Below are 21281 nucleotides of genomic sequence, written 5' to 3' on the forward strand. Positions count from 1 at the left end.
TCAAGAAACTGATAATTTCACTAGCATCGAGTTTATTGGGAAATTGAAGTGGCGCGAAAATGAAGAAGTCACGTGGTCGAGTATAAAGCGTCGTCACGTGATCTCTGAATTTGTGCAATTAAATTGTTCTGCATAAATCGTTTGTGAAATAATTAGTTACGTGAACATAGTTAGGTATATAATGGTTCCGGCATAATCTTTTGGAAGATCTCTACACAGTCAACAATAAGGTATGAATTTAATCCTAAGGATATACGAAAAACAGAACAAGTGTCTCGTACCACGTGACAAAACATGTGCGAACGAAAGATGCTCAATTCTTTAATGAATAGTTAAGTAATTATTTCAATGTATTTTGGTTACTTTATTTGAAGAGTTTATTTAATATATTTTTTTTAAATAGTTAGTTACATTTTTAAATGAAAATTAATGACGGGCTGCGAATTAAGTATTTCTAACCTCATTTTTGAAAACAGGGGGATGGAAGCGTGTAAGAGATAAGGTTAGACGTATGTACATTACCGGATGACAACAATGTTTACACGAAAGTAAAAGTAGTGTATTATTGTATTAAACAAATTTTTAAGTAAATCGCATTGTTGTCGAAAGAATCCATAAAGGGTATATTTACTGGCTAATTTGCAAATATGCGTATGTGAAGCGTTCGTCAGATATTGAACTTGGTTTTGATCATAACCTAACACTTGAAGGAATAAACGTGTTTTATTGGAATTAAAGGAATAATTGACGTTTGTACGCGTGAAAATAAAGCATTTATTGAAAGGAATCGCAAAATGCCGACTTGGAATCAGATACAAGCACAATTGCGCAACCCAAACAACCCAGTTGTCTTTTTCGATGTGTCTGTGGGTACGACAGAGATTGGACGTATAATCTTTGAGTTATTCGAAGATGTTTGTCCGAAAACTTCAGAGAATTTTCGGCAATTCTGCACTGGAGAGTACCGAAGAGATGGTGTACCATTGGGATTCAAAGGAGCGATCTTCCATCGCGTAATCAAAGATTTCATGATCCAAGGAGGTGACTTTGTTAACGGAGACGGGACTGGAGTCCTTAGTATTTATGGAGGTAGTACGTTTCCTGACGAAAACTTTACTCTAAAGCACGACTCCCCTGGACTTCTTTCAATGGCTAACAGTGGAAAGGACACAAATGGTTGCCAATTCTTCATAACATGTGCCAAATGTAATTTCCTCGATGGCAAGCACGTAGTGTTTGGCAGAGTGATCGATGGACTTTTAGTTATGAGAAAAGTGGAGAACGTTCCAACGGGGCCAAACAATAAACCGAAGATACCTGTGACTATATCTCAATGCGGGCAAATGTAGCGTCATGCTTCTGTAAGAAGCTTTACCTGCTAAGAACTACCTTATTTTAATTTAAATATGTAACATTCTTTGTACATCTCATGGAAAGAATTTTTATTCTTGCACATTTCTGAATCTTATCCGATACCTTCCTTCCAATATTATGCCGTTATTACTTTGAGTTATGCCGTAATTTTCTATTAGCCTTAATTACTTAAGGAAGTTAAGAGGCTGCACCGTTGCACTTCGATATCAGGGTAACGGAGAGACGTATTCCTTGATACTCAACCGAGAGACATACATTGCAAAAAAAAGTAATGCCTATAATTCGTATATTGATTTTTGTACACGTAAATATTTATGGTTCAATTCGTACAAGTATTATTAGCACGTTTTATAATTAAAAATAGTCAAGGTCAGTATTGTCCGAACTTCATAAGAATAATTTTTAATATTTTATTATATATTGCAGCAGTTTATATACAGCTTAAATTATCGTCCCGATGAACGAGACGAGTACATAATACACTTCGATCGATTCGACCAAGCCTAACCCGTAATCGACGTGAATTAACTACAGTCGACTTCTCGTTCAAGCCCCTATGATCACGTAGGCTCCATTAAGTACATACAGGTACACTTCCGGTTTTACCTAGACCATTTATACGGTCAACTAGCATTATCAGATTTTCCCTACGGATACATATTATGAATAGACAAATTCCGATATTATCTAATACTATCGAGCAAGTTTTTATTATCTATACACTCGGTGTAGAACTCTGCTCTGCACAATCTTGAAAAGTCTCTTTCGATGCCCTTAAAAAGTATAAAAATGGCTCTATAGTAATTCCGTTCCGATCTTGGTAGCGTTTCTTTCTTTTTTCTTTTTAAAGCCCGAGCAGAAAACCTATTATAAAACTATAATAATCTAATATATATTGAGATCTTTCATTCGCGCTTATTTTATATTCTTTAGCAAACAGATAACATTAACAGTTTACTTATATACGTTTAGAGTAGATTTATTGAATAAGTGATTATTTACAAGCTACATCAAATTAGACTTCTAATGAATACATAACGATGTGAACGTGATGGCTGTAAGAACCACCTGTACGTTGTAAATTTAAGATTTAAAACAGATCATGGCGTTACATCCGTATTCATTTTGGAAGTTCTCTTTCCATTTTCTTACAAGAATACAAATATCCTTACAAAGGGGTTCCTCGAATGTACGAATCGTCCATCTCCAGCGTGTAATAGCGAATATCTATCTACATTAATTATCAAGCTAGACAAGCTACACTTTGTATATTAAAAAGTTACTTCCTTAAAAGTGATTCCACGCATACCTTTCACATATTAAATACCGCCACAACAGCCACCTATTGATACCGAATCAAAGACATTGCAATCGAGCCATGACTATGAATTTGAACTCTAAAAAAACCCGTTATCTAACAGAAGTCTTCAAAAATTCGGAAAAGTGGGATACCACCATACTATATTACCGAGGACATTTCTACGATATGTTTGTATATTTGTGAATCGCCCCATGAACGTTGCGTTCAACGAGGGACGAGTTTCTAACCACCATTAAGGGGATGTAAAAATGGCGTCAAGAGAGGTCTCGTTTATGCAACTTTTCTCTACACTGGGTGTACCGAATCGTTTTAAACTTGCCAATGGGAATGTGGAGGCTGTAAGGAAGGTCCCGATTCCCATAAAATTTCATTTTTAATTAAAAATGTTATAAACACCTATAAACAAATTTTCAAACAATTCAAATTTCATCGGTGTCAGGACCTTCCTTATAGCCTCCATATTCACGATGTAAACTTTGAAACGATTCGATACACCCAATTCAGAGAAAAGTATTATAAACGCGTGCCGCCACTTTCATATCATCCTTAAGGCGGCTCGAAAATGACCGCGACTTATCGAGAAACGTTTCCGGATTATAACGTTGATGCGTAAGTAATGAGTGGTTTATCCTCATAAATTGGATGAAAAAAAACACCATTACTTGTGCATCAACCCAATATATCAGGAGTGGAACCTTCTAGAGCCAGGAGAGTTCGATAGGCATTCCCTGGAACTACGTTAGGGTTAACGGCCACCAGAGTTTCGTAGGCATCCTCTGGTGTTTCCGAAGAATATATAGAGGGTCCAACAACGGTATTCTGACCAGCTGAGCTGAAATTTGCGACCTGGGGATGATCGTCTCCGGCGCTACGTCAGGATCCGAGGCCATCAAAGTTCCATAACCATCTTCTGGGACCGATGATAGATGAACGTTCACGAGGAATCGCAGGAATTCTTCCGAGTCGACGAGGGTATCGCAACTTATCTTCGGGGTCCATTCGAGACATCGGGCCACCAAACCTCCATGGGTATCATCTGGGACCTCTAACGGACACGTGGAGGGTCATCATATCAAGTATTCCCGCGGACGATCACCAGGTCGCATGGCTCACGGTAACGAGAATAATTGATCACTCTCTTTCGACACCGTGAGCTTCGACGCGGTCTACCGACCATTACAGAACATGTCCTCCTCAATGGTCTCCACCTGCGCGTGGTCGTCGACCACCATGATGGGAGTGGCCCCATCGTGAAGACTGGACTTGGACAACGACCTCCTGTAGACGTCCTTGGAGACGCTCCTGGTGAAGCTGAACTTCCTGACCAGCTTCTTGTCCATCGGCACGGGACTCTTCGGGCTCTTCCTTATATACTCCGCAGACTCCGCGCCTTCGTAATGGGCAAGCAAGACCTCCGCGGCGTGTTCCTCTATGACGTCCACGGCGAACTCGATGTCCACCTCGGTGGCGTCTTCCTTGACCACGCAGAAGCGCAGGATGTACTTCCCCTTCACTCTGGAGGGTATCATGTGCAGCTTTCCCGAGGCGTTGATGTTCGCCAGGAGCTCCTGGTTGATCTCGTCCGACTCCTTCAGCCTGAAGCAGACCAGGCCCATCCTCACGTCGTTGACGACCTCGAATCGCTTGTTCCTCTTTATCATCGTCTCGAATCTCTTGGCCAGTCTTATGTGATTCCTTATGTACTTCTGCAGGCCCGTGATGCCGTAGGACCTCAGGACGAACCACAGCTTCAGAGCACGGAATCTCCTGGACAAGGGGATGCCCCAGTGGCGATAGTCGATGGACTCGTCGGAGTTGGCGTGCTGGAGGTACAACGGATCCACCACCAAGGCCGAGGTCAGCTTCACCCTGTCTCTGACCCATAGGCAGGAGCAATCGAAGCTCACCAGCAGCCATTTGTTCGGATTCGTGTTGAACGAGTCCGCGTACTGGATCCCGGACATCAGAGGACGCAGTTCCGGACATATGAACGCGTTCCCTGCGTACGCTCCGTCCACGTGAAGCCAGATCGAAGGATACTTCTTGCACACGGGACCTATCTCCGTCAGGTCGTCGAAGGAGCAGCAGCCGGTTGTCCCTAGAGTCGTGGAGACGAAGAAAGGCACCAGGCCGTTTGCAACGTCTTCGGCTATCGCTTCATCCAGGGTCTTCCCTCGCAAGGAACACTTCTCGTCCGGCTCCAGGACTCGCAATTTCACGAAACTTATCATCGCCGCCTTTTCCACGCAGGAGTGGGACTCGGTCGAGCAGTAGGCTACCAGTCTTGGGAGAAATGCCGAATCCTCCGTCCTGGGGTCCTGCTGCTGCAGCATCTTGATCGCTTGGGATCTTGCCGCCAACATGCACACCAGGATGCACTCGGAGGCTGATCCTTGGATCACTCCTCCGCCCTTGGATGTTTTTTGCTCCGCCAGGAAGTCTTGTGGCAAATCTATCGCTTTTCCGAACCAGTCCAGGACGATCGTCTCCAACTCCGTGCACGCTGGACTTGCTGCCCATGAGAAGCCTATACAGCCGATTGCATCCGATAGCATGTCGGCTAGGATCGATGGGAACGAGTTCCCTGATGGGAAGTACGCGTGGAAGCGGGGATGCTGCCAGTGCGTAATCTGGAATGGTGGTTTTCGTATTGGTACCGGAGGTACTATTATGAGCGGATTTTTGGGACTTTTAGGGGAGGCCCTACTTACTCCTGGCATGATTTTGCACTCCACGTCGCGCATTATGGCGTCCCAGGACTCTGGCTTCACGGGGGCTTCCTTTGGAAGCTGAGGCCGCAGATATCCTGGCTCCACGTATGCCGTTACTCGTTTACTCTCCAGAGTTCGCAAGTACTCGCAGATGTACTCCACCATCTCCTTCCCTCGCACTCGGAACTCTTCGATGTTCATTCTTCGTCTAAGTGAGAGAGAAATGAATTTAATGGGAACTCTATGCGAAGATTTCATGGACACACCGAACGAGAAGCTGGGAAGACTCACTGGCACTGGGAGCTCTCCTCGTTTGTGTGTCTATTAGCGAGAATCTTTCGATTTAATATTCTTTTCGGGGAATCCATCCTGGACTGCTGACAAATTTAATGTTACTTTTGCGACCGATTTATAATACACTTCGAACTATAGAGAAATTAATCTTAAAAGGGATAATTCCAATTCTGACATTTTATTGCATGGAACACTGATGGGTTGTGTCAAATAAAAATGGATATAGGTAATCGAATGAATCCAACGTAACAGAAAAGAATTGGGATCACTCAATGGGGGAATTTGACGGTAGAAAATAGAGATTGAGACAATAGGAAATGTACTTCCAGCAATTCTTGCGTCAAACTCGTGGAGCGAATTTCTATCGTTCGGGAAAAATGAAAGGTGAACTCAGGATGTGGAAATATTTAATATTTAATATTAATCCTTTCGGTACGGAGAGGCTGCGGAATTATCCACACCGCATTTTCTTTTTCTGATGTGTAAGGTTTCCCTCTTTTTTTTTTCTTAATCCCGGGGACCAAAATCGCTCTCGGCAACGAAAGGATCAAAATCGGGTCAATTTCGCGGTAATATCGGAAACCATAGATTTTACTCACTTGGGGAGGGAATTCAATTCACGGAAATGAAAAACTTAGGTTCGCAACGATTCGGGTTTTCGTTTGGATATTATTTTCCGCGACGAGCGAGAGTGTAGATTTGTAGGGGGACACCTCTTTCCGAGGGTCGAGATGAAACTGTGCTCTCGAGGAGACTCTCGATCGGTTTTATACATGGCGCTTTCTACGTCACCGACTACGTAGGAAAGTACGTTCGCCTTTAACCGGTTCCCCATTGGCGTAAGTTTGTCACGGGGAATTTCACGAGCCCAAAAGTAATGCCCCGGTAGGCCGATGTAATTTGTTTTTAACGCCTTCGCTTATCTCGGCCGGGGAGAAAAAATCGACCGACCACGGCACGTACATTTGGTAACCTTCGCCAATAACCGATAATAAATAATTGCCGAGCATTGAGATAACGAATTAAGGACACGTTTCGAGTGCGAACACAAGAGTCCTAATCGCTCGGAAGGCTATCACCTGGGACTCAATTCTGGAGTTCATACAATTAACTTTCGCGTGCGAAATTGACAATTTCGTACATCACTTTCAAATGCTGACGCGACTTCTCAACGATGCAAAATTTTTCCCGCGAATCTATTTGTATGGGGAAAAAATCATGAAAATCGGGTCTCTGGATATTTAGAGGAGAACTCGATTCGAGTAATCGAATTTTTCTTTTCAACGAGTTTCAACCGTTTTGTCAAGATGGCTGCCAAGACCCCTTCGGAAGAATAACGCGGGATAGTTGCGCGTATATGTCACACACACGTCGCACGAAAGTGGTTTACGAAATTGACAATTTCGTACACCACTTTCAAATGCTGACGCGACTTCTCAACAATGCAAAATTTTTCCCGCGAATCTATTTATATGGGAAAAAAATCATGAAAATCGGGTCTCTGGATATTTAGAGGAGAACTCGATTTGAGTAATCGATTTTTTTTTTTAACGAGTTTCAACCGTTTTGTCAAGATGGCTGCCAAGACCCCCTTCGGAAGAATAACATGGGATAGTTGCGCGTATATGTCACACACACGTCGCACTGTAACGTCGCGTATAGATGGGGTCCGGGGTTGTTGGATGTCGTTACCATGCCCGCAAAACGGGAGGGTAAGCCTCCCTCCCGCTTTATAAATAGACCTTTACTCTTCACCTACATTTACAACACTTGGTTGAAGCGACGAGCGACAGGTCACCGCTCAATCTGTGTAATACTACTCGCGAGTTTTTCTCCTGCGAGCTTCACGCATGGCGACCTGTTCGAATGCGTCCGAATTGGTCCAGGGTGGAGTGCCCACAGAGAGGTAGAGTTTAATGGAGAACAATGCGCCCTAGACTCGCATTTATTTAGTCAATTCGCTCGGATCGCAATCCCTGCGGCCGTTGTTTCCGTTTTGATTGAGCTCCACCGCCGATGGCGAGTCTAATTAATGCCGGGATTTACATTTCTTTCATTTGGGAGGAAACTCTTAATTGATCGTAGAGGAGTAAACGGTGTGACGTACCGATAATTTTCAAAACTCTTTTTCATACATTAATTGAAATGTTCTGGTTGGAGGGATATCTTGAGAAATTCAGTGGATGGGCCGAAATCGTGGGATTTTAACTCACATTCAGAATCATTTATTTACTCTATTCAGTCTCTGCGGACATTTTAGGCGCAGCGTTTTTATCAGATAAATTCAACCTACTATTGTAGAATCTTTAAGTCCTGTACTCGACAACTATTAGATGTAGGATCCTTGGGGGAGCGTTCTTAGAATACAATTGAGACTAACGTTAGCAATTTGAACTCGTTATGACTGAAAGCTATGATAAACAGGATTCGGCGATGTAATGATTACATCGTCGCCACTAATCGTAAGTTGTATCGAGAACTTGAGCTTTGTAAATCCATCGAACGACATCAGCGATATTTTCTTATGTACAAAGGTTTTAGGCATAGTGTACTGCGACCTATCCTAGTATCGTTAAAATTCTTCAAATACGAGCTGCGAAGAGGGCGGAGGTACAGGAGAGAACTATGTCATATTTTTCGTTTATCCTTATCCTCTTCTCTTTGGGACGTATATCCTACGACGATCTTATCAGCATATTAATATTAACGCCGTCCACCTGCATTCTCTGCGTCAAAAGGTCGATGCTTGACAATCGTTCTCTCCCTTTCAACTAGAACGTGGTTTCGATTAATTATTGTTAAGTATGGATATAATTACAATTCCAGGTCGCAGAATGCAGATAGAATTCTCTTCAAGTCCTTTATATTAGATGCCCCGAAGATTGCAAAGCGTGGAAGAACGGCCTCTTCAGAGTCGTCCTCCAGGAGGAACCGGAGATTTATTGTCGTTCCCAAGCGAAGGTTTATTGTCAAATTTTCTGATATTGTCAACTGTTTGACGTGCACAGTCGTAGTCGGCGTAGAAGAACTTTTTAGCGATCGATCTGGGAAAGTTTCGTGTCTTGGCTTGACCTCGTCAAGACACCAGGATCATTCGTCTCCTCCACGAGACGATGTCTCCTGGCGTTGACGATTCTCGTCTTCGACGAAGAAATTGCGGATCCGGTGACGAGTCGTCGAGCATTGAAACGGAGTCTTTTCTTGAAATCCCGTGGGATGCGAAAGTCGGAAGCTGAGGTCTATTACGTCCTCCCATTTGGTGATCTTCCTCGAGATGGTGAGACGGATGGCGATGGTTCCGGACTGCAGCCATTGCTGCTACCTCGTCGACTTCCTGCTCCGCCAGTCTTTAATCTCACCATTGTATCGAGATGTCGAAACCTGAATTAGGTTCCCAATTTTAATTATGCCGACTCTTCGGGTCTTGGATTATTCGTGGACCTTACCTCAGAGAAAGCTCGCCGGTGTCGGCATCCTTTGCTTGCATCAAATAAGCCAGTGGCCAGGATATCCAGGAACGTCTGAAATCCATCCAGCCTCTAAATATAAATCCTGTCATATCATCGACGATGTTTAAACCGAGACCCTCGATGTCTTACGAGTTTGTCTGAGGATTGGATCCAATTCCACCGATGGTCGCCTGGGTGTCCAGCTTTGCTGGTCTGTTCGGTGTCTTGGTAAATCCTGGCTGAATCGCAGGATCCGACACCATGCGCACGAAGAATGATCTCCTTTTCTCCAGGGTCGCTTTCCTCTTTTTCTCCCGAATGTCCGCCAGCTCGTCCATGACATCCTGGGTTTAAAAAAGTTATGTCTGAGAGGATAGATCTGAGGAAACTCGTCCCATTGGGGTTCCCACGAGAGGTTTGTAACCCGAGAGAAAGATCGCGATCGTCATCGGGCCCTACTTTGGAGATTCCTTTTTTAACAACGGTGACGTAAAGAAAACGGCACTCTCTCTCTCCCATCGTACCTTAGAATCGCTACGCGTAAATCGGAGAATGTCAGAGCTGAGGTAAAAATTAACAAGTGCGTCATCCATGGAGGAAAGTCATTGACCGATTGCATCCATCGCATGTAAATGCCGACACATTGGTTACATGCGTCGATACGTCAAGACAGAAATTAAGATCTTGCTTGACTGGAAAACGGTACTATAAATACATTACCTTGGACTCCAGTAATTCTGCCAGGAAGTCCGTGATGATGCTCCAAGCAATGTCTAGAAGTTGTATAACATGAATGACGTGAATTTCAGTGATGTTAAATATTATTTTTAGCTCGTTTAAAATATTAATCCAGGGAAATGCATTTACCAACGTCCTCGGCTGCTGCGTTGGGTGCTGCTAGAGCAAAGCGGATGGTGTATCTTTGGTTCACTTTTGCGGGAACCATGTGAATTTTTCCGGAGTCATTTATCGCACTTAGGAGCTTCTGGTTCAGCTTATCGCTGCCCTTTGCGCGGAAACAGACCAGCCCTAGCTGCACATAGTCATTTAATTATTTGTAATCATCCAGTGGCTATTTTTCTTATTTTTTTTATTCAGAACGAAATACCACTCACCACGACATCGTTGCAAATCTCGAACCTGGAGTCCTTCCTCACCAGAGATTCGAATCTTTTGGCGAGTTCGACGTGATTTCGAATATATTCCTGGAGTCCGGATATTCCGTAGCTTCTCAGAACGAACCATAATTTCAGAGACCGAAATCTTCGGCTCAGCGGTATACTCCAATGTCTAAAAGAAGAGCAAGATTGTGCATTTTATTTTTACGTTATTTCTAATAGTTTTTTTAGGGGGTGCCTACCTGTAATCAATTGCCGTATCGGCATGGGTGTGCTGCAGGTACAAAGGGTCTACCACGAGTGCACTCGTCAACTTGAACCTGTCTTTAACCCACAAGCACGAACAATCGAAATTCGTCAACAAGAACTTGTTCGTGTTCGTGTTGAACGAGTCCGCGTATTCAATTCCGGCCATCAAGTATTTCAATTCCGGACAGATAAATGCATTCCCTGCATAAGCTGCGTCCACGTGCAGCCAGACCTACTCCGAGGAAATTGCATGAACTTAGCGGTTCAATTGAATTTTATATTCAGGAAAAGTAAATGTCCATCGTACACTCACTCCAGGATATTTCTTGCACACTGGCCCGAGTTCTTTCAAGTTATCGAAAGAACAGCAAGCAGTCGTGCCAAGAGTGGTGGCCACGAAAAAGGGCACGTATCCTTCGGCAACGTCCGCCTCGATGGCCTGAAACGTAAAATGTCCAATTAATGGGTTCTAAAAAATGAAAAAAAAAATCGAAACGTCCCCATGGACCAGGGTAATGCCGGTTAAAACGTGTAGAAGTGTCGGGAGAACCTGTTGCAGGGTTTCTCCACGCAACACACTCTTCTCGTCGGGTTCCAAGATTCGGAGCTTGACGAAGCAGATCATGGCGTCCTTTTCCACACAGCTATGGCTCTCCCGACTGCAATATGCCATTAACTTCCCAAGAAGAGCCGTTTCATCGAGGTGAGAGTGTGCTGGAGATTCCTTCAACCTTGCTATAGCTTGTGCTCGAGCAGCTAACATGCAGACCAAAATGCACTCCGATGCCGAGCCCTGAAAAATCCGAGGTGGAGACAAAGGACTTCGCTCTGGCGCGCCGCCATCTTGAAACCACTACCTGAATCACGCCGCCACCCTTGCTGCCTTCATTGAAGTAGAGGAAGCTCTTCGGCAGCCCGATGGCTTTTCCTTTAACCGAAAGAAACTTTTTATGATGTTCTGAAGATATATCTTGCTTTGTAGGTACATATAATCAATGCAAGGGAGACGCTATGCATGATATTTACCGAACCAATCGCAGACAATCGTTTCTAGCTCCGTACAGGCTGGACTCGCAGCCTGGAGGAGGAAAAGGACGTATTAGGGCGATCTGTCATCAGGACTTTGACAACGCGATGATGAATTTGACATTAGCAGATTGAACTGCCGAAAAGGGAATTGGAATCTGTATTTACCCAGGAGAATCCAATGCATCCAATCCCATCCGCTAGCATGTCACCCAGAATGGACGGGAAGGAATTCCCTGCAGGGAAGTATGCATGGAACCTGGGATGTTGCCAATGCGTAATCTGAGGACATAGTAAACATTTACAGCGAGTTTCAAAAGCAATCCCTTGCGTTGCTTATGAAAATTATCTGACGTTTGAATGTACATCAAATCCCTCAGTCCCGTGCCTCTTTGCGGAATACGTACTGCTTTATATGGCCAGACTTTTCCTCGTTAAAAGTAAATATTTTTTTCCTGTTGTTTCCCCTTTGAAAAGACTATAGCTGTCCCTGTGGGACATTCCTTTGAACCGAGAATGTGGATGTTTTACGTGGCCCGACGAAATTTACACCATTGTTAAAAAAAAAAATAAGCATTTTCTACGAGGGTACACTCATAAACCGGACCGAATTATTCCGGGACACGTAAATTCTCTGAAATTCCTGGAGAGGAATTAATTTATTCCCGCAGGAATAATTGTGGGCTATAAGATCGTCGCCTGAGTTTTGAATCCTTCCTCGCGTTTTGTAGATTTATGAAAAATTAAATCTCGTTGAATTTTATGGCGAAAGAAAATCTAATTAGTCCGAATACCAGGCGTAATTTTTTTTTTTTTCGTTAGATTCAGGAATCCGATTTCTTGTTGCCAGATCGTGAATTTTTTAATATGGCCGCGTACCCCTGGCATGATTTTCGATTCCACATCCCTCATGATGTCTTCCCATGATTCTGGCTCATCTGGGGGTTGAGAAGGAAGCAGTGGTCGAAGATATCCTGGACCAACGTCGGGAGTCACTCGTCTCTTGTGAATGTTGCTCATAAAGTCACAGATATACTCCACCATTTCCTTCCCCCTTATGCGGAATTCCTCGATGTCCATTCTTGTAACACCCTCGTTTCGCGAGTTACGTCTAGGACACCCTGAAATGCGTTTTATGAGCCATTAAAACGTTTCAAAGCCTCGAGCTCAAGAGTAAAATTTTATTGTAACTCATAATTGAGAGCATTGCTCGAATGCCTGGGATGGACGTTTCATTGTAACTCCGTTGGCAGGAGTGGAATGTAATTCGAAAAATAGTTTCTTCCTTGTTGCTTGCCAGTCGCAAGTGAGACAAATTTCCCCCGAATGACAGTTTCCTTGCACGTGAATTGTTTCACCAAATATCCGATTCTCTCATTTTAATTTAGTATCAGAGCCAAAAAATCTATATTGAAATTAATCATTTTAACTCCATCTCGTTGCGCCGAGCCTTGAGCGGAACACGTGATAAACGGCGAGCGGTTTACCGTGACTAATGTTACAAAAATCGAAGATGAACTAAAACATAATATGAATAACGTCTAAAGTATGCACTAAAGGAAGTTAAAAAATGCGCATACCCATCGGCAACATGCCCTGAGAGATACTTCCTAAACACCTGTACTGGCCAATTTTCTTAATCATTTTTTATTCGGAGTAATGGATAAAAAACAAAAGTAGTAAAATGTCACAACATCGGGAGAAACGCGTTCGAAAGTGAGAATTTAATTTCACCTGAAGAAGTCTGTCCCACCTGGTCGGATAATCCTTTAACACTTCCCGGTGCTCCGTACGCGACGAAAGAACAAAGGCATTTAATTGCGGCGAGAAGTGGTGAATAAATAATTGTCATGATAACGGAACAGAATCGCGATAGCAAAAATAGGTTTCCGGGAAATAGTTACGTTTGAAAGTGCACGTGTAAATTCGGGACGAACTCAGGCGAAAAGAGAGCGGTCCTACCTGTTGCTGGCACCGGAGTCGCGGGTGGTCCTTCGGGAAGATGCTGGATGCGGCACTAAGAGTAAGGTACCGACTCGGTAGACGGCATGAGCTTTGCGAACCTACAACTATCTCGGGGACTTCCAAGGAAAACTCTTAGTCCTCCTGTTCCTTCTCCCTACCCCCGGAGGTCCTGCGCACACGCATCCTTCGCAAACGCAAGGACCTCCGTCCTGGCCCCATTATTCGCCCCATCAAACGGGAGGGCGAGAAAAAATAACCCATTCTGCTCTGGGCCGAATTTCACGAAGCATCCTTTTAAATGGGTCTAGGTCGAATTTGGCCGGAGAAGTCATCCGGTAATTTATTTCCGGGGAAAAGGATCTAAGAATAAAATGTAAGGAGCCTTGAGGGGCAAAAATATAATTAAAAAAAAAAAATGGAGCAATACACGGAACTTAAAATTTGGCCTCTGCAACATTTTCCAGACTACATCCCCTTGGGAATAGGTGATGGAATGATTAGATTAAATTTTTCAACCATCCTGGGTGCATTGCCTCCTGATATCTATACTTTGGTAGCATCCCTTTGCGATACGTTAATGGATTAATTAAATTATGCTTTGGGGTTAACAAGAGGCACGACACCCGAGACACTCGTGGGGTGTGGGAACCTTTTTCTATTCGTTATTCTGAATAATTTTCGGAACAAGGTATGGGAAAATTATGGGGAAAGGATGACGATTTAATGCGAAACGTGATTCGGAGTGACGCCAAAGGGACAAGTTTAATATAATAGTGTAATGATTGGTGATGAAAATAACTTGTTCCTTTTTCAGACCCTTTTCCGGGGCGACTGCAAAATGGGGAAATTTTCCAGTCAGTGGAAATTTCATACCTTGGGGAATCAGCTGGAAAATATGCAGGTATATCGAGGCCTGGGAGAAATAAGTGCAAATAGGGAGGAAATAGGAAAAAAGGGTCGGGAGGGGAAGAATTCTTGAAAGGTCTCGAGTCGGAAGTCATCTTCCGGAAAATGCGCACACAGGGCTGCAGCTACCGGTACTTGAGTAAATTGGATGTTGAGTCTTGAAGTGAGAGGGTGCACCGGTGCATTAGGGACTTGTCAGATGCACACCGTTCGGAAATCCACCTTAATTATAACGTAATAAACATCAGCCAATAATTAGTCAAATCGAACCCACTGATTCAATGAATTTCACGCACGGGTTCAACCTAAACGAATAAACCTTTTCTTATTTTTCATTGTACCACTTTTATTATTTCAATTTAATATACGTATATTTTTATTCGCTATAATTTCTACAACTAAATCATTACGATAAGTCTTCGAAGTATTCCTTTCAGGAGATAAATTTGTCACGTTGAGGAGGTATTCCCGGTGTTGAGGACGGTGATCGAATGTCGTCTATCGTTTCCGTGTGGTTTCCAGTTTACTCAAATAAGTTTTCCAGCTGAATCAGCACGTATTCGGGCGTGTCTTTCGGAAATATCGAATGAATATCATTCACGATTAAACGTAGGCACCCTGGAGTCTGCTAGAGATTTCACGGTGGGTCGGGATCCTTCCCCTTTCCGTCTCATCGGCGACAAAAAGACTTCGCTCAACCTATCGTCGATTTCCTGAATTTCTCGACCAATGACTTTCTACCAAAATTCCGCCATCTCGCAAATATATTTATCCGATGGAACGAGAAAAAATCCCCGCAGATCGTGTCATGAATAATTCCCGCAAACGTATTTATTACCGATCGAGAGGTTTATCGCCGAAGGGCGCATTGGGATGCAGGATCGGTTTATGGGGAAATTTGGAAAAGGCAAAATTGGGGGATTTTTAGGAGTCAGCTGGAGTTCTTTCGTGGGTGGCAGGAGTGGAACCCTTTAGGGATAAAAGCGTTCATAATGCTGGAATGCGAGGGGGTCGAGGAGCAGCCAGGGGTGCTTAATAATGCAATATGGCGTCGAGGCGTCGCGACGCTATGCCCGCTATGCCGCATACCACCACCATATACGCCTACGCCAACCCCATTGGACCCCATCGCAACGAGATATACCGCACAATCGACTGCTGATTGGAAAATATTGGCGGGTCTTCCGTCTCTTTTTCCCCGCGGACGAGGCCATTCCGGAATTTGCGAAATTAAGGAGGGGCGCGCTCGGAGCCGCCATCTTGGAAATCTTCAATGTTTCCAACTCGGGTCTATTTTTTTACTCCCTAATTTCCCTTTGACGCTCGCCGGTCGGGGATTTCTCCTGAAAAGTAACGCACGATTAATCCACACTTCTAACCGAGGCAAAATCGGCAAATGATCGTTTCCTTGAAGCGATTTATCTTCCGTTTAGTTATGCCATGGAAGCCGCCATTTTTTTTCTTAGAGAACCGCGCCTCCGCGTTTCTTTGACTTCTGGCACCGAAAGATCGACCCACAAATCTTGCAGTATTTTTCATTAATGTAACCGAAGTGTCCTTCAATTTTAGGAACGATTTACAGAATAGTATAATAATCGAGGACTCTGGAATTATGCGAGAGATGCACCTTATGTGTTCTTGCAAGGACGCGCGATATCCTTCTTCCGGACAATGAAAGCGAATGCATTCCTTAATAAACCACGTTTATAGACAGATATTTCGGCTTAAAGCAGAGTCAAGGTTGTATTTTCAAGCTGAAGGATAATCCAAGCTCGGGAAATAAGTTCCTTAATTTAATTTAATATTTTTTCCGGTAGCCTTGTCTGAAGGGGGAGAAATTTCGAGCAAGGTAAAGGATTTTTATTTCGGGCTGTGCTAGACAAAAATAGAATCGTTCAATTTGTCTGGCTTGTTTTGGCCTTCTTTCATCTTTTATCTTTAACTGGAGGATATTTTTGCGTATCACTGTACAAGGTCGTTCGAGTGCCATGAATGGTTCTGCCGAAGGCATGCGCTGCAATGGTTGTGAACTCGTGACCTACTGCTCTCGTCCTTCCTCAGGATCTGCTTAACCTTTTGCAGATCAATCGTGAATTATCTCCGAACTAAGGTGGACCAGACCCCATTCTGTTCAAGACACCTTCCCACGAGTTTAATTCCCGGGAATTCTTGGTCAAACGATTAAATTTTGCGAATAACTACCATCAATAAACGAACCCGATAAGGATCCCGAAATCCTGCCGAACGACAATTAAAAATATATATCCACTGAAACGGAGGAAGATTTTATTCCTCCTAACTTCCCATAATCCATTTAAAAATTATTTAATATCATTCGTAACGAGTAGTAACCGAATGATTTTTATTTATTTAAATCACTTTCTTTCAGGAGTTAAGATGGCGAAGTCCAGGAAGAAGAAGAAGCTTTTGGAAAAGACTAAATCGCCCGAAAATGACACAAGAGAGATTCCGATTCCCGGTTTACCGGAGAAATATCTTTGGATGCGCGTGAGTAGGAAAATGAATATTTTTCATACAAGATTTTAACACCTTTCGATGGAACAATAATTCCCGTTTGTAAATCAGGTGAGAAGTAGCACCAAAATGAGGAACGTTTTGGGATACGCCCTGAAGGAATTCAAGAATCATCATACAATAGTGTGGACAGGAAGCGGAGAAGGGATTAATAAAGCCATCACCTATGCGGAAATATTCAAAAGGAAAAACCCTAATTTGGGGCAGATCACGAAATTGAGATGTGTCGAGTAAGTGGAAGAAATAATCAACTATACGCCAAGCTTCTTTGGCTGGATCCGTAGGAACAGTTTTAATTAAATCAATTTCTACGGTTTATTACATTTCAGGCAAAAAAAAGAAACAGACCTCACCGAACAAAAGACTGACGATAAGAAAGGACCTCCTGCTGCCGAAATTCATATTTTGCTTTCGAGGAAAGCATTGGACACCAAGGAATTAGGGTTTGTTTTTCGGCCCCACCTTTTCGTTCGATTTTTAAATACAGCCAGCCTAATTAATAGACATAAATCATTTCAGTTATCAAGCTGCAGGAGCAATGGGCACGTTTCCAGACGAGGCAAAAGAATCGGAAAAGCGTGGCGATAATCCAGAATGCAGCAAAAGGACATCTTTGGCAGTCGCGGAATTCGCTGCAATGGGCCTAAGGATCGGTCAGAAAAGGATGACGAAGGAGCAGTACGCGGCAATGTCGAAAAGAAAAAAGCTCGAAAGTGATAAATAACAGATCGAAGTAAAAATAGGACGATTGTCCCCCAAGATAGACCGGTATAGGGTGAAACGTAAAGCAAAATCGAAAATGGAGACTGACAAAAGATCCTCAAGAAATCAAATAATTCTAGTCGCAGAATTGAAGTACCAGCCTTCGGTATAAATTGGATTTTTATTAATACATCGAGTATCGTTACGGAAGTGGTCACGCGGGGTACATTCCTGCCATTTGTCAGTTTCACTTTTGTCACCTTCGCAGAATCGCTCCTACATAATCAATTCAGTTTCGCGTAGTTTCCCTTTTCTCCGTAGTATTTACAGATCGTATGTACACGTAGCGGATTATCCTCGACAATAAGTCACGGAGTTGCGAGACCTTTGCAAGCGACAAAGCGTTGGAATCTTGCGGACCGTAGTTTGCGGGAAAGGAAATGATTAAAGATTATAATGATGCGGAACAATGTGCGGGGTGTTCACTCGATCGTTACAATAGATCCTGGACTTTACCGGAGTTCAATATTCGGCAGTGATATGAGACAACAATCCGGCACTGATATTGCTTCGCTCGGCATGCACATTAGAAAACATTACCACATCCTCAAGGACGAACGAGATTCTCTACTAACTGACCATTTTCTTTTTCCTTGTCTTGTATACTAATTTTCATATGTTCGCACTTTTTAGGGCTGCCGAGAAGGCGGAATGTTTCTCAATGCGGTGCATTTTTGGATTGCCTGCTGATCAGAGGCTGCGTCGAAATGTCATGAATGTTCCGAAACGTCGTATAAAAGTTTCGCTACTCCAAACAGGTGAACTCGCTGTTCACCTTGCGAAGATCTACTTGCATTTTACCATGTCGCTCTTATCCTAATTTTACGTACATCCTTGCCTGGACGTCATCCAGAGTAAGAAGGGTACTAGTCTTCCCGATTCGCGGGCATAGAAGGCTAACGCGTTGTCTCTAAATGTTGTATGACATTTATCACTAAACTATCAGCACTGACCGCACCTTAAGCAATCTTGCGCTTTCCAACTGACAGTACTCGGTTTATTGTAACGGTTTTGGTTATTATTACCAGACATTCTTCTCGGCATATCAAATGTTTTAAAAAACTCGACGGCGTAAAAGGTTTCAAAAAGTTCTCAACTAATTTATAAGACGTGTTCGTTTCGGAGCGTAGAGGAACTGAGCGTTTTGAGGTTGTTACGTTACATAAAGTATTAATAAAATTAAACGTTCTGGTTCACGATAATTAGGAAAATGTTCCATTACTGGCAATAATACTACTTGTTTTTATGGACATTTGCGATAGTATATGCTTTTACGGAGAAAATAACCTGCAGTAAATTTCATTTGAGCAAACGAGAGATACTTGCGTTTTTAAATAAATAAAATTGTTAACTGACATCTGATAAAGACTACATAAATTTGTGAGTAATAAATAATGTTCCAAAATCTTAAAAGCACTCATAGTGAAAGCATTTGTCAAATGGAAACATGACTACTCCTGTCATTACTTGTTATCGATGATATCTATAAACAATAGATGGTAGGTGTTAAAAGTACTCGTCCTGTAAAATTATTTTGTCAGATAGCCTATCTTAAATGTCCGATACGTAGGGTATACCCCATACGAGCTAAACTGTTCTTCACGGGTTAGAAATGAATCTATAACATAGATATACTAACTTTCTACTTTTAAATACAAAATTTGTTTAATTATACGTGGGCCTCAAAGCGATCTCAAGACTATTATCGATCATTTAGTTGTTACAACATTGATGTAAAGTCTTAAAGTACACTTGCATTTTGTTAAAAGTACAGTTTTCCAAAATTGAAATTCTTCTGAAGTTTTCATGGAAGTGGATCGGTATTTCAATGTTTCAAATCAGGCAGATCTACTCGATCGTCTGTTCCTTGCGAATTACATTCACATCAGGACTGTTAAGTCAGAGTAATAGTTTACACATACTTGAAATTTTTAAAAGTGTCCAAGTGACATTTCAACTTCCCATTCCTCCGACACTCTCGCTATGAGCGAAAGCACTACGGGGAAAATTAAAGAACTTTCGATTTAACAGTACGTATTGTTAAATCTGACAATTGGGTTGCAAACAAAGGTAACGGACTGATGAGCCCTACGCTTCACTTTCCGTTGCCCCACTTCCCTCCATAATGGGCACTATTAAATTATCCTTAGACATCAAGTTGTACTTTGTAACAAATGCTGTAAACCTAAACAAGAAGGTAACCATGATAAATATACATTGTGTTCTTTTAGGGCTATCTAGGGATTTAACAGGTTATCACACATCTATATACATCAATTTTTACCTGTGACAGAGGAAAGTCTTGTTTTCTAATTCATCGAATATTGTCCTATGATGATAATATGCATGTGAGAAAATTCTGTAGACTCTGCGGCAAACCGATCCAAGTTTTGCCACTGAAGAATCTTTAATGCTCACCCTGTTAAAAAGTTTACATGAAATTTAATTTTAATTTACCGTCACATAAAAACATAATTTTTATTTTAATGCTACTAATACCGCCTGCCAGTTCTTTACCTGCTAGGAAAATATTTGTTACTGTTAAGTAAGCAGGCAGCTCCATCGAGAGTATGCCGGGTATAGTCAATGGCTGGACATTCTTTGGGTGTCTTATGAGCAGCACAAAGAAAGATCCACTGTTCCGTAGCAGTCATTTGGGTACAAGTCTCCGGGTGACACTCTTCCTGTAATCTGACTGCCAAACCATTTAGCTCCATACAGAATTGTCTAAGATGCTCGTACTTCCATACACCTTCGTCTTGGGCATCGGGTATATTCAAAATCATATCAATATTTGACGGATCACGGCGAATCATTTGTTGAATATATTGTTGCACCGCCAAGGTGCTGTCCATTTCTTCCAAAGGCTCATCCGGCCATCTGCTGAAATCCTGCCATGAAATCACCATAATCATTATAAATATCTGCATATCCAATATATCACCCCTTCAATGACGAGTGCAAATTAAGCCACTTTATTTATTAATGAAAACAGTTACTTGAAATATACAACAGGACTTTAGTTTATATATTGGTGATAAATATGTAAATGTATTTATATACACATATATGTCAACAGAGGCAGATTACTCCTTGCCTTCTGGAAAAGGAGCATCCTGTCAAATATACACTTGTTAAAAACGTGGCCAACGCCACACGTCAGGGATCATTGAAAACGTCGAACAAATGAAGAATAACTGACATACACTAAAGTGGAATCCTATCCTTCAAATGCATCATAACTATGTAAATACGTGCCGATAAAGCTTTCATTGATTTTCGGGGGGAAGTGCCGAAAAAAGTAGGTACACACAAATTAGATGTAAAAGCATGGCTTCTGACATGAGGGATAATTAGTACGTGTCTGTTTCTTGTGGAATCTACGATGGATTGTAAAACAAATGCCGTTATTAACCTTTGCTTTTGTTCCGGGCCTGTTTCTTCTGTGCATTATCGTACCGTCCGCCATCTTCATTTTTCCAGTTGTTGCACTCGACCAAGGAGTATATGCGACTAAGTTTGATAACTATCAGAGATGAGTTGGGAGATTGCTCACGGGGAGGGTCGCGCG

General features: G+C 42.6%; 5 protein-coding genes across 7 annotated transcripts; 2 read left to right on the top strand and 3 right to left on the bottom strand.

Moving 5' to 3' along the window:
• Window positions 1-108: 108 nt before the first annotated feature.
• Window positions 109-17694, top strand: LOC105695606 (ribonuclease P protein subunit p25-like protein). Its single transcript, XM_012417322.2, has 5 exons — window positions 109-230; window positions 16803-16921; window positions 17000-17178; window positions 17278-17391; window positions 17468-17694. Exons 2-5 carry the CDS (start codon window positions 16811-16813, stop codon window positions 17670-17672), a joined length of 609 nt encoding a protein of 202 aa, XP_012272745.1. The 5' UTR covers window positions 109-230; window positions 16803-16810; the 3' UTR covers window positions 17673-17694.
• Window positions 360-1578, top strand: LOC105695607 (peptidyl-prolyl cis-trans isomerase H). The gene has a single exon (XM_012417323.2). It carries the CDS (start codon window positions 795-797, stop codon window positions 1347-1349), a length of 555 nt encoding a protein of 184 aa, XP_012272746.1. The 5' UTR covers window positions 360-794; the 3' UTR covers window positions 1350-1578.
• LOC105695603 (tyrosine decarboxylase) lies at window positions 3169-6432 on the bottom strand. Of its 2 annotated transcripts, XM_012417319.2 has the most exons (4): window positions 6300-6432; window positions 5698-5780; window positions 5407-5614; window positions 3169-5325 (listed from the first exon to the last, which is right to left on the bottom strand). In XM_012417319.2, exons 2-4 carry the CDS (start codon window positions 5772-5774, stop codon window positions 3862-3864), a joined length of 1749 nt encoding a protein of 582 aa, XP_012272742.1. In that variant the 5' UTR covers window positions 5775-5780; window positions 6300-6432; the 3' UTR covers window positions 3169-3861. The 2 variants fall into 2 exon arrangements, with proteins under 2 accessions (XP_012272742.1, XP_012272743.1); XM_012417320.2 differs by lacking the exon at window positions 5698-5780 and having other exon boundaries at window positions 6300-6431.
• On the bottom strand, window positions 8777-12622 carry LOC105695602 (aromatic-L-amino-acid decarboxylase). 2 transcript variants are annotated; one of them, XM_023434641.1, is made up of 13 exons: window positions 12422-12622; window positions 11711-11824; window positions 11543-11594; window positions 11374-11444; window positions 11067-11309; window positions 10830-10955; window positions 10510-10748; window positions 10265-10439; window positions 10017-10182; window positions 9870-9922; window positions 9300-9493; window positions 9147-9221; window positions 8777-9081 (listed from the first exon to the last, which is right to left on the bottom strand). In XM_023434641.1, the coding sequence occupies exons 1-13, from the start codon at window positions 12620-12622 to the stop codon at window positions 8943-8945; spliced, it is 1848 nt and encodes a 615-aa protein (XP_023290409.1). In that variant the 3' UTR covers window positions 8777-8942. The 2 variants fall into 2 exon arrangements, with proteins under 2 accessions (XP_023290409.1, XP_012272741.1); XM_012417318.1 differs by having other exon boundaries at window positions 9147-9239.
• LOC105695605 (MOB kinase activator-like 4) lies at window positions 17692-21208 on the bottom strand. Its single transcript, XM_012417321.2, has 4 exons — window positions 21126-21208; window positions 20228-20601; window positions 19995-20129; window positions 17692-19895 (listed from the first exon to the last, which is right to left on the bottom strand). The coding sequence occupies exons 1-4, from the start codon at window positions 21183-21185 to the stop codon at window positions 19799-19801; spliced, it is 666 nt and encodes a 221-aa protein (XP_012272744.1). The 5' UTR covers window positions 21186-21208; the 3' UTR covers window positions 17692-19798.
• Window positions 21209-21281: the final 73 nt, after the last annotated feature.

This window comes from Orussus abietinus, unplaced genomic scaffold, assembly GCF_000612105.2.
Source record: "Orussus abietinus isolate OABI.00-Male unplaced genomic scaffold, Oabi_2.0 scaffold4, whole genome shotgun sequence".
In the NCBI taxonomy this organism is placed as follows: Eukaryota; Metazoa; Arthropoda; class Insecta; order Hymenoptera; family Orussidae; genus Orussus; species Orussus abietinus.

Excerpts from the sequence above, each read along its gene's own strand:
- LOC105695605 (XM_012417321.2), bottom strand. The coding sequence starts at position 21,185 with ATGAAGATGGCGGACGGTACGATAATGCACAGAAGAAACAGGCCCGGA. Across the intron at positions 20,602-21,125 it reads GGCCCGGAACAAAAGCAAAG|GATTTCAGCAGATGGCCGGA; the intron begins GTTAATAACGGC and ends ATTTCATGGCAG. Across the intron at positions 20,130-20,227 it reads AACAAATATTTTCCTAGCAG|GGTGAGCATTAAAGATTCTT; the intron begins GTAAAGAACTGG and ends ACTTTTTAACAG.
- LOC105695603 (XM_012417319.2), bottom strand. The coding sequence starts at position 5,774 with ATGGATTCCCCGAAAAGAATATTAAATCGAAAGATTCTCGCTAATAGA. Across the intron at positions 5,615-5,697 it reads GAGGAGAGCTCCCAGTGCCA|ACGAAGAATGAACATCGAAG; the intron begins GTGAGTCTTCCC and ends TCTCTCACTTAG. Across the intron at positions 5,326-5,406 it reads AGTGCAAAATCATGCCAGGA|ATTACGCACTGGCAGCATCC; the intron begins GTAAGTAGGGCC and ends CCACCATTCCAG.
- LOC105695602 (XM_012417318.1), bottom strand. The coding sequence starts at position 12,622 with ATGGACATCGAGGAATTCCGCATAAGGGGGAAGGAAATGGTGGAGTAT. Across the intron at positions 10,956-11,066 it reads GTGGAGAAACCCTGCAACAG|GCCATCGAGGCGGACGTTGC; the intron begins GTTCTCCCGACA and ends TTTACGTTTCAG. Across the intron at positions 10,749-10,829 it reads TGTGCAAGAAATATCCTGGA|GTCTGGCTGCACGTGGACGC; the intron begins GTGAGTGTACGA and ends TCCTCGGAGTAG.
- LOC105695607 (XM_012417323.2), top strand. The coding sequence starts at position 795 with ATGCCGACTTGGAATCAGATACAAGCACAATTGCGCAACCCAAACAAC.
- LOC105695606 (XM_012417322.2), top strand. The coding sequence starts at position 16,811 with ATGGCGAAGTCCAGGAAGAAGAAGAAGCTTTTGGAAAAGACTAAATCG. Across the intron at positions 16,922-16,999 it reads AGAAATATCTTTGGATGCGC|GTGAGAAGTAGCACCAAAAT; the intron begins GTGAGTAGGAAA and ends TTTGTAAATCAG. Across the intron at positions 17,179-17,277 it reads ACGAAATTGAGATGTGTCGA|GCAAAAAAAAGAAACAGACC; the intron begins GTAAGTGGAAGA and ends ATTACATTTCAG.